Source organism: Varanus komodoensis, unplaced genomic scaffold, assembly GCF_004798865.1.
Source record: "Varanus komodoensis strain SLA01 unplaced genomic scaffold, ASM479886v1 scaffold5, whole genome shotgun sequence".
NCBI lineage: Eukaryota > Metazoa > Chordata > Lepidosauria > Squamata > Varanidae > Varanus > Varanus komodoensis.
In genome coordinates this window covers 21,630,678-21,645,803 of record NW_025336087.1, presented here as the reverse complement: position 1 = coordinate 21,645,803, position 15,126 = coordinate 21,630,678, and the positions used below count along the sequence as shown (strand labels likewise).

The following is a 15,126-nucleotide window of genomic DNA, read 5'->3' as shown; positions in this document are numbered from 1 at the left end:
TAGTAGTTATTTTTCTACTCAGTTGTTTGACCAACCGACACAATATTTTTCCTGTTTACCTGTTCAATTTAGAGATTTGAAAGAATATAAAGAAACCATCATTCATAGATTATTTAGCAGAGATAATTGGAAAATGATATTCTAGCATACACAAAGGAAGGACATCTCTCTAACTAACTACACCTGTTGACCAGAGGTGGGTATAATGGAAAACAACCCGAATTTCCAGTTTTTAGTTTTATGTTAGAAAAAAACACACCTATGGAAGTAAATTTATGATGAAAGAGATTTTGATTTTCATAAACAAATCTAATATTAAATTCACCCTTACAGTGAAGATCTGTAAATAATAAAAATTGTTTGAGTTGTAGTATCTTATAACTCCAAAACAGAATCCTTGAGTCTTGGCCTCCTTAGAATATTGTAATTATTCTTACTGTATAGGAATTCTATATTTCTAGGTATATACAAGAATCAAAACACTTTGAGACAGTTTGTAAAACCAATACAAGCCTTTGATTCCCTGTTAGCTGGCAAAACTATTGTTCAATTTCCTTGAATAGGAGTAATATGTTCAGCTCAGCATTCCGTATACTGAAGAGTGTCCATGCATAGTCAATGCATAGGACTCTCAAACACTCCTTCATTCATTCAGCTGTAATTCCTGTTCATGTGGTAAGGAATACATTTCAGTTATGTTAATTGACTCTCAGATTGCTCTTCTACCAGATATTTAAGACCAGTTGTAAAAATAATGTCATAATACTTCCTTGAAGGAAAAAAGTTTTAAATAATTACAGGAGTGGATAAAAGTATATTGTTGAAATTTTCACAGATTTTTAAAATCTAGATTTTTTTGAGTGCACATAGCTGTAAGGTACATACTATGTGAGAACACTTTCAGTCAGTGCCATATGCATAAGTTCTACATTCTGTAGCAACAGATAGCATGGTAGGCTAATTTATATAAAGGCATGGGAACAAATTTTAAATGGAGCCATGGAGTTTGCACAAATAAGCACTACACAATTATTAATGGAATCCTTCATTGCACATTTTTGTACTGTATTTTTCCTAAGTGAAAAGTAGTCTAATAATGCTTGCTTGCTTATAGACTGCAATTAGAATTGTATAGTTATGTGATATGTTATATTTAACATATACATAATGTATATGTTATTTATATATTGCTTTGAAATATGAAGCCTTGCTTATGTGTTGAGTGGTTAAATATGTTAGAAGGAGGGACCTGTTTTTGGCAGCATGTAACAGCTCTGTTAAAGGAACTACCCTGGCTTCCACTAAGTCAAATTAAGCATTCTGTTCTTCATATAAATCCCAAGACTACTTAAGGCCAGGTTACCTCACCTTTTATGTCCTCTCCCGATCCTTGCCATTCTCAGAAGGAATACTTCCAGCACTGTCACATGTTGCTGAGGTTTGCCTTAGGAGTACCTATCATACAAGGTTTACTGTTGTAGCACCTGCTCTCTGGAATATACTCCTTGACATTAGGCAGATGTCTTTGGCCTTGATCATTAGATTGTTATGCAGGCTTTCCCTAAAGGGTGACCCAGCCAGTATAGGTATAGTTGAGGAGTGATTATTTTACTGTGTTTTGTTACATTTTCCATTTTATCATATCTGTGTGCTGCTTTGATAGCCCACTGGAAAGTGTCACAGACATCTATGTAGTATATAAATAAATATCTATGTTTGTTCAGTCTTTTATAAACTGTCAGTTTGAGCCAGAGGTCAGCAAGGTACTCCAGTTTACAAATAGACTTAGTGTGTGATCAAAGGATTCTCTATTCACTTAAAATTTTAATACAGCTCAGTGCACAAAATGGGAGTTCACAGACCAATTTGTGTCTGACTTTGTAGTGAATGAAAAGATCTTGTTTATGCTGGAATGCTGTATGTGTAGTCAGAGCTCCAATGCATGCAGGTAGTTCCTGGTTTTGGGCTGTGGTTTTCCCCAAATGAACATGGCTGATCTTTATTTCTTTGTATTGAAGGCCCTCAGTTCTCTTATAGAAGAGAAATCCATAACACAGCTTTCTGAAGGAAAGGGAAACAAAAACTGTGGACCCTCTACTGTGAGATCCTTAGAAATAATCAAAGTATAAGCCACTTGAAAAAAACAGTGGCCTTATACATGGTAAGGAGGTAATAGTGCCCCCCATTTTGTTGAAGGCCCTACTTGTCTTTTCTAAGAATTAATTTAAGTGTTTGAGCAGGACATTGAGAAACAAAAGGGAAATAGGTACACAAATGTACAAAATGTTTTTTAAGAAAGAGGAAGTTGATAAAATCTTCCTCAAACTACCATTCCAAGTATGCAAAATGTTGAGCTGTGGAATGTAGAGTGTCATTTTGAGAAGAAAAATGACACAGTTGTATCATTGTGTTTGTTTGGTGGGGGGAGGGAGAGAGAGAAAGTTTGGAAGAAGGCATAGCTAACAGTGATAGTCAACAGGAGTGTTCCTTTACAGACTGAGGATAAACTGCAGTTTTCACTTCTAAAACCTGTTGTCAGAGGTTTTCCCACAAATAACTAACCCCTCTGCCTTTATCTACCATCTTTCATGTTCAGCTCCTCTCCTAGTGGAAATTTACCAGAAATCTAGAATGTTCCATTAGCTCGCTCCCCCATTTTTATTAGCAAGCACATGGTAGGACCAATGAAACTGAAGGTCTCTGCAGGAGCCCTAAGGGTTTTTTTTAGTATGATGAGGGTAGAAATTGTGAATATGTTGTGTCACTGAGCACATATTCTTTTATAATGTTTTCCCAATAAAACTTACCTGGTTAGTTAAAGTAATAATATGTAGAATTGGTATGTCATTATTGAATGTTCAGAGTGCTTTGCATACTTTTTTAATTGTTAAATAAGACTAGTATAAACTAGGCCTCTTTAAACAGCTAGGAGTTTGTTTACTAATGACTCAGTAAAATTGCATACTGTACAACTCATATTGACACAGTTGAAATTTGTTGTATGGGAATAAACAATGTAGCACTAGTATTACTTCTAGAGATTTTGTTTGCAACGGTACTAATATTGCAGCATCATAACATTTCTTAACTGAGGAATTTAATACACAACACATGTATCTTTTATACATGTGAGCTGCAGTACTTTGCACACTTCCTATGAGTAAGTTCCTTTGAACTAAGTAGGACTTACCTATGAATAGGGCTTTATAAGATTGCATTGTTAATATATAAGTTTTTATATTAAAATTCAAATGGGAAAATAAAACTAATAAACATTAACCTGAAACCTTTAAGGAGTTGAAATAAAGTTATCTGTAGAAGTCTTTATTATTATTATTATTATTATTATTATTATCTTTTCACTTCTAGCAGACATTAGAAGTTAGTAACTGAGCAGATGATCATGTGGGTAAGTGTAAATGTTCTGAAATAAATAGCAGTTGGTGACCTGGAATGTCAGGGCTCTAGACAAGGGTGTGTGTTTGTCAATATATCCTACATGTTTTACAGACTCCTCAGGGAATAGGGGAAGATACAATTTCACCTTTTCTGTGCCAAAACATTTTAATTATATCTTCTTCCAAGTACAGCGGTTCAGTAACCAAGGAGCTGACATTGATGCATGTGTTGATAAAGCTGCAAACATTCAAAATGAGATTAACAAAGATTTTGAGGAAAGGGTGACAGCTAATTTTACACAGTATTCTGCATCTAATTCAGGTCAGTGTAATGATAGAATATTTTATAACTCTTGTGTCACCCAGAAGGACTTTTATGATGTTTTGTGTTAATGAACATTTGTGTGTATGAAGAATATAGTTCAAAACCTATTTTTCATACAAATAAAAGCTTTTTATAACATTGCCATAGGTTGTAGCTACAAAGTTAAAACAGCATTTGGTGGTGATAATCAAACTGCTTTTTACTAATTTGCCTTAAATTTTTGGAAGACTGTATGAAAATCTTGAAACTATGTTTCTGTATTGCTTATTTTCTACCAGAAGATCAGCCTGATAAATGTACAGAGGTAGACTTTAACGAATGAAAATATAGTTTCTTTATGTTGTATTAGACCTTTTGAGCACAATTCAGTGTATTTCAGTTCTATTCTTTATCTGAAGGCAGCTGACACTCTTCTTTCACTTTTCTTTTTGTTTGTGAAGTTTTCTTTCTTTCTTTTTTTATCCACTCACTTCTCCATCTGCTTTCACTTTTGTTTGCTTGGGCCGTCTCTCATCCCAACTTGATAATGAGGAATGTGGTGTGACCCTGACCTCTATCAGCCCATGCATGACCTTCTGACTCCCCTACCTAACCTCTGACCTTTTCTTTGACAGCTTGATTAATTACCCTGTGTTATGATTTATGAGTAAGTGCTATGTAAAAATAATAGACAACAGGTGGTCCCCTAAAAACTTTTTGTGGCATGTTTTCTTTTCCTGCCTAACTTGATGAGCTATTTAAGTTGGAAACGGTAGAACAATGTAAGTTTGGCAGTAAGACAGCATTTTTACACACTTGGGCTCAGCAGTGGAATTCAGAAGCCTGAGATATGAGGTGTAACTGGGATGAAAATATTACAAAGTGTTAGCAGGGTGCAGTTGCCAAAATGCACATTAGGTGAAAATACAAAAAAGAAGTCAACTGACATTTCAGGCGTTTCAGTCTCAGGTCACGTCTTGAGAAAATTGCTCAAATAATGGAGGGGGCATTTTTCAAGCTGAGCTGCATCTCCAACAGCTATGTTTACTTTTACGCTTCACTAGTGACTTCTGATTGGTTGTCATGACCTCATCCTACTGTTGCATCTAGGATGTTGCAACAGTGACACATAGGTACCCTTCTCATGAAAAAGATGGGAAATAAACAGATCATACATCTTTTGCAAAGATTAATATCCATTCAAATGTCCACTTTTGCCATACGGAGATCTGGGTTACAGATCTAAGCTCTTTAGAGTGCTTTTCCCTAGAGGATTAGCTTTGATCTTGCTTCAAATGGTCTAAATAGATTTTTTAAAATTCAGATTGATAAAGCTTAGGAAAATGATCTGTTACAGATTCTTACTTATGAGCCAGAAAGATAAGATACATAGGTCAAAAGATTCCACTCTAGCCTCTGACCTCTCAAGTCACATATGGCATCCCATCCTGGTGGATTAATATGCAGGGCTGAATGGTTTTAGCTCATTAGTCATTTGACCAGGCGCAAGAGGTTTGTAGAATTCCAGAATGTATCTTAAATATTTTTATTGCCATGTAGAATTCTGTTAGTTGCTAACATGCTATGCTTGGTGTGGGTGTGTCTATAATGCTTGAAGCATCTTAAGAAGACTTCCAAAACAAGATATAACTGTTTTTTTAAAATTATGATAATTATATTTTTAGACCTAGCACACTTGTGGCATTTGTGTGACACATAATACAAACCATCCTTCTTGGGAATCTGTTTGGTTTCCAGTGCTTGTCTAAGCATGCTTTACTTCTGAATTAATGAATGTCGAGTAGGTTTATATATAAATTTGAAAACAAAACTTTATCATTTTAACCCTTTTGAAATAAGAAAAAAATGTTCTTCAGTTATATCACTTGATGCATTAGTTAGGATTCATACCAGTTAATATGCTTGTGGTGTATATCCTGCTTGATAGATTTTAGAACTGAAGCTGGATTATATCAAATTGGCCATCTAGCTAAAAGCCTACTTTACCACTATCTGTCCTGATAACATCTATCACATGTAATTATACTAATTGGCCTGTGCAAATGAACTTGAAACTTATTGAATGTTGCATTCTCCCTCAGATATATTATGATGTAAATGGTTGATGGCAATATGTCAAATATTTTACAGAGCATTTTTGTATTATGGGAGAAAATAAGATTTTTCTCATTATATGTAGTTAAAAACAAAATTGAAATTCATTTTGGAAATGTTTGGTAACTAAGAAAACGGGATTCCTAACATAAACATAATTAAATTGCTGTGTTTATAAATGAAAACCTCATTTTCAAACTACTATTTCAGTTTCACTATCTTATACTGGGGATTAGACTGGTGTCTACTTCTAAGTTGATCGTTTCGAATATACATTTCAACCTTGAAAGTTGGGGCTTCCAAATGATCTTGGTAGTGTTGTCTCACTCTTTCTAAATGGTCCACTATGGGTTCTAAGCCATTTTTATAAAACTGTAGATCGATATTGTTTGTCATCACATTTTTAAAATATTTTTGTAAGCTCAGGAATGTCACCTTTGCTTTACATTTGTGAAAAAATTAGCACCTTGACACTGGTGATGGCACAATTCTGTTCTAAATATTAAAATTGAGAAACTTCTTTTGAAAATTGATATTCCAACACTGCACAGTTTAAAAGCAAGTATTGCATTGTTTTCATAGGTGAAGAGCAAACAAAGGTCACCCTATAGAGACACAGATTAACTTCTGATAGCTTAGGTTGGTAACAATTTAGTAATAGTGATAGAGGTTAAATTCTGCTGCTGTTATATACGTTATATTGCATTTGTACAGCCTTTCATCTGAGCAAGTATTGTGTGTTACTCCTAATCCTCTTTCCTGTGCCTGTTTTTTCTCATATAATTTAGACTGATGTGGCTGTGGACAAAAAGTAGAAATGAATATGACACTATGTCAACTTTTTTTTACAACAAAACAACATTTATAGTGGAATTTAGAAAGAAACTATGTAGCTTGTGATAGAATTTTTTAAAGTATTGTTTTGTTAATTTTCCCGTTCCTCTAACAGATGTTTTGAAAAGAGTTGTAAATGCATTTTGAGGGATGGTTTGTGCTGGTTAAAACCTAATTGATAAAAATTCTTTAATTGATTTATGAAGCTGTGATTTTTGAAATGGATTCATTTTTCATCTGTTGAAGTGTCTGTGAAAAATTGACATTATGTCCTTATAAAATTGGACAAATGAGTCATGTAATTTTCAGTTACATAATCAATAACTTAGACAAATTTTACTTCTCTGATGATTTATGTGTGTCTGTTTTTGTGAATAGCAAAAAGTTGGCATAGTTTCACATTTCAGTAACGTGTAAAATCATAACAATTACATGAAATTCACATCTTGCAATGTATAGAAATAAAAATAATCAATAGATGGAACATCTATTCCAAAAAAAAGAAAAAAGAATGAACATGTATAGTGAACTAAAGCTCTGAATACTAAGGTATGTTTTGAATAGATACACAAGATAAAATTCCCCCTTGCAACATATAATAGTTTTGTCATGGTATTTTATTAGTAGCTTATTCATCCATGAAGGCATGAATCTTTTTTTTTTTTTTTAGTGCATTATACTTTTTGAGCATAGTGTGCCCCAGTGCTAAATTTTTCATAAAGATCTCAGATAAGACTGTTTATATAACAAATAGAATTTATACTGGTCATTTCATTCCAAAGCATATGATAAGTATGTGTGAATGTATAGGTTCTTTCTGAAGAGAGAACTGGGGAAAAAGATGACAGGAGATCACTTACTCATGGTACAGAATCTAGAAGGAAGCAATTTTCTCTTTGGCCTATGGTGACCTTTTTACCATGTTCCCTTACACCACAGACAGTGAACTGAATGCCTCTAATTCACCCTGCTTAACAGAGTGCAACAGTGTTCTTTAACTTAGTTTTGGTGGGAGGAGAGGGTATAGTAGAAATTTGAGAAGGGCGTGTAAACTTGTACAGGCACAAGGAAGAGTAAGAACTTTCTTCAAATGTGATTTTAATAACTAGTCGAGTGTGTCCAACTGTAGAAAATCACCAAGTGACAATCTGTCTACCTGACAGTTACCACAATGCATTACAAGATTTTTGAATAGCTACACAGATTAGAATAAAGCAACACCAAATAAAGTATCTTTTGTTGCTGTAGATTTGGTTAACTTTGATCATCTATAGGTAGACTTTCATCTTCTCATCTATTTATTTGGCAGAAATTATGTTGTGTTAACTAGATTGAAATAGGCTTTACTTTAACATTTGGAGGTAATTTTAGAAAAATATAAACAAGAGATTCAACATCTTGAAGATTGTTCCATGAGTTCTTTTATTTTTCAGTCATGCTTTTGAGAGACCTCATTCTCATACTTGTTTCAATATTTTCTTTTATGTTAACAAAATGTCCAGATTTTTGAAAGTAACATGCATATATTCCTTGTTAGTTAACATTTTTCTGAGAAAAAAATGATATAGAATAAGATATTTAGCATATTTTCCCCTAAAGGCTGCAAACATAATACATCATTTAATTCCAATAAAATGGTTCATGTCTAAAATGGTAACTAATTCATTGATTTTTAAGCAATGTCAAATTATCATAGTTGATATTGATTCATTGTTACTGCTGCTAACATGTTATGAATTAGACAGAAGTATTTAATAGTTAAGCATACAGTCCTGCATACAGTTTCACCATGTAAATCTAATTGAAATGAGTAGCTTTAATAGTGTAAATGTATAAGTTTTTATGAAGTGTTAGCTATACATTATGATGGTTGTGCAGTCATTTAGGACCACTTTGGGGTTTTTTCCTTACTTTCTGATGAATTGTATAAAATACTGAAAAATTGTTGAAAGGTTATAGGAGATAGGCAAGTAAAAAGAAGCAGATATGGTACATTCAGATACAAACACATAAAGGAATGGAGGAATTATATCAACTTTATGGAAATCTCTGAAACTTAAATCAATAAAAATGAAATGCAAATGACTTCAAAGCCAATGTGTTTTCTTTTTCTTCTTCTGAAACAGGAAGGCTATGGAGTAATAGTACTGAATCCAAATGAAAACTATATTGAGGTTGAAAAGGCAAAAGCCCAAATACAGCTGTCTCCTGATAGATCAGATGAACCTGCAGAAAAGAGAGAGAGGAAAGAAAAAATCCAAAAAGATACAAAGAAGCGACGGGACTTTTATGAGAAGTATCGGAATCCACAAAAAGAAAAGGAAACTGTGCACTTGTATATTAGAGTAAGTTGGTCTAGTTTGTTTTGTATTAATACTAAATATTCCAAAATATTATAAATTCAGTTATCTAGTTAAATTTTGAAATACTATGATTTTGAAATTGAATGTTGCTAAATGATGTAACTGTCAAATACTGAAAGTGCTTCTTTCTATTGATTTTTTTATTATCATTGAATTTGAAAGTATATGAAAATCCCTTTTAATTTCAAAGAGGAACATCAAATAAACCCCAAAGGAACATAGTATGCATTCCATAGACAAGAACTTATTTGAAAAATATTTTTATGAAAAGGTATTTTTTGCGTAGACAGATGTATAAGCTGCACTTTCTAAATACACATTAGACAACATGTTTCACAAAGTAAGGAATGTCTTCACTTTGTATTCTTATGTTCTTGGGCAGCAGTAGCTTAAACAGTTTTAAATAATAGTCTAGTATTTAACACATTTCTTGATAAATTAATACTACAGTGGCCAAATGCTGATGTTCATCTCATATAGTTGTATCTTTGGCCTGTAATGTGTTATTTACATATCTGCAGCCACCCACAGCATTTCAGTTAAGTTTCTAAAGAAAGATAACTGAAGGGAATTATTAATATCTTAATAAATATTTAAGTCAATAGTTCAGGAATGGTGCAATGAGGAAATTCTGTCCCTTGCTCTTTTCTTAGTCAGTGAACCTTCGCACTTTGTAATGCTGCCAGCATGGGATCATTATAACAGTGCTATCCAAGGATTTCTAATTCTACAGGGGGTACAAACAATATTATTTGTGCTTTGACGCTTCCTACTTCATATACATAGGGAGCATTATACATTCTAGACACATCATGAAATTTTTCGAACTCTCTTTTTAAAAGTTAGCATTGTTATTTCAACAGTAAAAACATGTCATAAATGCTCCAGTGTGATTAGAATGCTGTGCCTGTCATGATTGAATAGTAAAACTCAGGGAAAAAATAGCATTGTTGTAATTTTCAAAGTGTTCCTTCCTCCTACTCATTCTTCTTATTTTAATTCTGGACAATGGCAATGTCTGGGGCAAATTATAGTTTTATTAATTGATTTTACTGTGCATGCATTGCATGCATTGTCAAATGAAATAAGAGCAAATTATGGCTCTTGAATACATGACGATAAGGCAAAAATGATGAAACTGATAGTGGTATATAAAAAATAGCTGCACAGGCCTTGCTTTCTCCTTTTATTACCTAATATGATACGTAATCAGTTATTTAGTAGTCAGCGTCACTCTGAGAAGTATCACTTCTTGAAAGGTAATGCTGGAATTTTGTGGTATTGCAAATTCTCCCAGAGACAAGACCAATTGTTGCATTTTGCTCATCTGTTTGGCTTTGACTGTTACATTGAATCTCAGTTACATTACTGTGTCACATTTTCTATTTCTCATATACAAAATATTCATCCAGCATGATTTTTTTTTCATCCTGAAGCCTCGGGTAAATGCCACATCAAGTATCACGTGTGTTTACCTGCTGATCAAATCCAGAGATCTTGTGGCACATGCAGAAAGTACTTCAGCATGCACTACAGCTCCTGAAAAGCATCCCTAGAGGATCTTTTTGTGCAGCCAGATCTTTTTTCTAGAATTATTTTAAGGCCTCAATTGTATCCATGTTCCATGTTGTATTCATGTTGTGTATTGGGAGAGCATTGTAAAGCCCAAAGAAGTAGGTAAACTATTTTTCATCTGAAAAATAACTATTAGGAGCTATATTGCTGTATGCTAAGACAAACAGTTGTGTGGCTGGCTTGCGAATCAGTTAATATAAGTTATAGTCAATGAACTGGTACTCTTAAAACTCAGTGCTCCTACCCAACCCTGATCATATATATTTCTGTATGCACAGTGATAATACATTTATTTCTCATCATTTTACTCTAGGCTTTTTGGTTTTGGTTTGTTTTGCCAGTATGCCTGTTAAATTTTACAACTCTCCAATAAGTTGTATGTTTGACCACCTGATGAAAAGTGTTGAGTTATAGGATTGACTACAAGGTGCTAGGCCCCTGAAGAGTCAACAGATCTTAACCAACTGCCAATTTGTGCCACTTGCTGCTGGGTGAATACTGGTTAATCATTTCTATAAACCAGTGGGGCTATCGCCAGAATACACTGCAATAATACTTAGGGAAAGCAAGCAAAACTACCAATATTAGTTACTCAAACACACCCACACACAAATGCATGATATGGTACTTGCAGAAAATTTAAGAATATTGTGATTTAATCGACAAAAGCTTGGGAATACTGGTTTTAACTTTGGTTATTTTAACTTGTTTATCTTATTTCTATATAAAGTACACATTCGAACACTTGTGAATGGCCTAGATTTCATTATTTAGAAATTCCACACATACCTCCTCTATAATAATCCACATCTATACCCATAAGTTACAACTGAGTTGAGGTCTTTGCTAAATCTTTTTCTAAGGGAAGAATATAAACAGAAATGACTAACTAGCAGATTATGTGTACCTTCTGAAGCTTTAAGAGTACAGCTTGAAAGATCAAAGTGCTTATTGTTTCAAGCTGTAAATTTTTTTAACTATGAAATAATGTACTTGCCAATGTATGTTACAGCTTGTTAAGGGGAATGATTTGGTCTGGGCAATAAACTTCATCTCACACAATATGGCAGGAAACCTTACTTACAGTGTTCTGTTCTAAGATAATTTTTGTTCTTGAAAACATCTGCCAACCGTGTTCAGTAGTCAAAAGAAAAATGTCATGTTTCATAGGAATATATTTGGTTCAAAGCAAAGCAAAATCTCACTGAAAATTTGCTTTACATACAGTATTCCATACAACAAGAAAAAAGGTTTCATATTTTATTAATTAATGCATTTTTCATTCTAACTGTTCAGAATGTTTTTAGAAAGATAGTTTAAAATGATGCATTAGTTAATATTTTTAGTATTTTGTCATTAATAGTCAAATAGCTGAATAAATACATACATGTCTTTAAAAATATATTTCTCATGTGCTCATGGACACCTGATTTCATTCACACCACCAGAGGCTGCTGCTGTACTTATTGGCAAACACTTCTCCTGGAAACATAGAACCCAATCCAGCATACTCCAAGCATTTTTATTCATTGCTGAAGTCAAAACATAGTAAAGTAGTTCAAAACCTTGTGCTCGACTGATGATTGTTTTTCCTTTGAAGAGCAGACCTCTACAACATATAAAAAACTTCTTAAAACTCCCTGTGTCAGAAAACAGTTCACCAAGCAGCATAGGGAGTTTACATTCAAGAAAACTAGTTATGATTATTGCATCCTGACCATTACATTCCAGTCTAGCTTCTTACTATGGAAATAACATGCAAACTTAATTTTGCATATGTCCTTCTGTATTTAATTACCTACTTATTTATTATATTTGTATCTCACCATTTTCCTACAGGAAGCATCACATGTTCTTAATGCATTTAAATGTAAACCTAAGTGGTACAGTATTTACACCATGTAGTAACAGGATGTATGTATAGATTATCTGTGACAATCATTCTAAATGTTTCCCTCAGCTTCTGGATATCAGTTTTGCCTTAATCAAATACGTTCTGGTGGCTTTTCAAAACAACCATTTTTAGGCACCAGTGATTTCCTAAACCTATTTGTAAGTCATATGCAAGTGACCAAAGAGCTGCCTTCTTTTCCATTCTGTTATGAAGAGTGTTAATTCATAACTGAGCCTGCCTTGTCCTGCCCTGCCCTCCAGTAACGTCAAGTGATCTGCTTCAGAGAGCACCGTGGTGTGGATAGATGAAGTTGGAAACTGATGTCTGAATGGTGCAGCAACACTTTTTAGTGCTGGTCCATAGTAGGAGTGGGGTACCATTTAGGCTTCGTTCCAGGCAGAAAAATGTCTTGAGTAAGCACAGATTTATAACCATTCATTTCATCTTTGTAGTGGCCATTCTCTGTTTATCATGTCCAAAGACCCTAGTACAATTGTTTTCAGCTAAAGAAATAATTATTAAAAGTTATTTGTACAATAATGCATTAATTCATAGAAACCCTATATCAGAATATTTTTCCAAATGTAGAAGTTTCATTAAAGCCTGGTTCTTTATAACATTGTAGGAGGCTAAATAATTGTGATCAGGATTGTGATCTTTTCTGGAAGGAATTACATTTTAATCACTGAAACATAATACAAAATAACTTTGCAGAGCATGTTTATAGATACCAAAAATGTATTTCTTTTTAATAAGAATTACCACAAGTATAGGAAAACAAATTTAAACTTTGCAGTCTCCCTCCTTAGTGAAGAAATACCATTAAGTACTTTGCAATGGATACATGATCTCAGTAATTTTATAGATATACACTCATTACCTTAAAAATACCCTGTCATCATCTTTAGATATCTGTGGCCTATTATCAATGTTTATTGTCCAGTAATATCTGATTGTTGTTGTTATTATTATTAAAATGATCATAAGAAACAGTTTTAAAACAGTATGGTTTGACACACTGAGAGCTCCACAACAAAAATGATGAATTGGACTAGAGAAGAATAGGGAAACAAGGGATCTTGCTATCCAGAGTTTCCTATTTTCATATCTTCTGTGGAGATATAGCTGTGATTACATTTAGCTCAGCCTGCAGATATTTACTTTTTCATACTTGCTTGGAGGCCTTTTCTTTGCTCTTTAAACAGCATTCCTTTTTAAGTGTACAAGGAACAATGCTCTACAGAGCCATGAAATCTCTCAGGAAAACTTTTAATCCCGTTTTTCCTGTTTTCATTTAAATTGGCCACTTAAATAGTTGTTCCTAATGACTGCATCACTTTAGTTGACCCTCATCATACAGCTTTTTGAAGCTTCTCTGACAGAAGTGGTAATGAAGTTTGTTTTCATTTAAAACAATCTAATTGAGATTCTTCTCATTATATTTCCCCCAGGACTATTAAAGGAGTACGAATTATAGCAGCTATGTGCTAAACTGAAGCATGGAGGGTGGGGGTAGAAGTTTTATCATTGGATTTGGATTCATTGGATAGTCCAAAGTTTCTGGTATTGTGGGTTCAGCTCAACAAGGTCAAACCAAAGTCTACTGACACAGTTTCATGTATGTAAATAATTATGTTAGCTAAGTACCCATGTGATGTTTTCCTAATGTCCATAGTTCAGTTTATACACATACACTTGGCTATGGTACCCAGTCAAACGTCTGAATATAAAAAGAAAAGATTAGCCCTGATATACTTTTAATTCTGTTCCTTCTGCACTCCATTCATTCAGAGGAGTGCTGAATGGATCAACAACATTCCATGTCTCTTAAGATTAACTAGAGCAATGAGGACCTGCTTTGTTTCAAATTTACCATACTGTTCCTCAATTTAAACATGAAGCTGTTATATATGTTTATTTTTACAATGGATTTGCTATGTTTACTTTCATTAACCCAAATTGAAAAACTTTATAATATTTGTAATCAAATGAACATTTCAGTATTGTAAAAATATTTATTCTTTTGAGTTTCCCCAATAGATGGCACTGCTGGGAATGAAATTACTGCATAAGTTAAGTTTTTAGTTTAAATACAAGGTTGAAAACTTGCAAAACATAGTAGATAGTTTTGTATCTTTCACTTTAAATTCTTAAAGCTATTTAAGAAGAGAGGAATGCTGTTAACTCATTTTAATATAAGTGGTGATGTTTTTATAGTTTATCATCTGAACAATGATAATTTAAACACAAAAGATAGGGTTTTCTTCAGCTGAAGAGAATTCAATTCTATGGAATACAAATTCTATTTATTATCATAGAAATTGTGTCTTAGTTTACAGTATGTTAAGCCACTGATTTTATACAATAGTTTAGTAAAGTACTATACCAAATAAAGAAAAGTGTAGCTAATGAACGTATTTAATATCATTAAATTTTAGTTGTATATGTTGGTAAACTTCACAGATTCTAGAAGGAGTTGGTCCTTGTAGGGGAAGGACCATAACTGTAATCAACACTCCAAATTTTAGGATATAAGTGTCCAGGACTTTCAACATCTTTGTGCCCTGGATATACTATCAAAAGCTAGATGTTTTCTTAATTTGCTCCCCTGCGAAAGTAGTAGGGCATGAGATTTCCAACTGG

The 15,126-nt window shown here is 33.4% G+C and overlaps 1 protein-coding gene across 7 annotated transcripts in view; it reads left to right on the top strand.

Moving 5' to 3' along the window:
• FAM172A (family with sequence similarity 172 member A) overlaps window positions 1-15,126 on the top strand; it is a 312,125-nt gene that overhangs the window by 110,536 nt on the left and 186,463 nt on the right. For all 7 annotated transcript variants that reach the window (XM_044446029.1, XM_044446032.1, XM_044446030.1 and 4 more), the window contains exon 7: window positions 8,778-8,996. In XM_044446029.1, coding sequence (XP_044301964.1) covers window positions 8,778-8,996 — 219 coding nt within the window. The remainder of the gene's footprint in view (window positions 1-8,777; window positions 8,997-15,126) is intronic.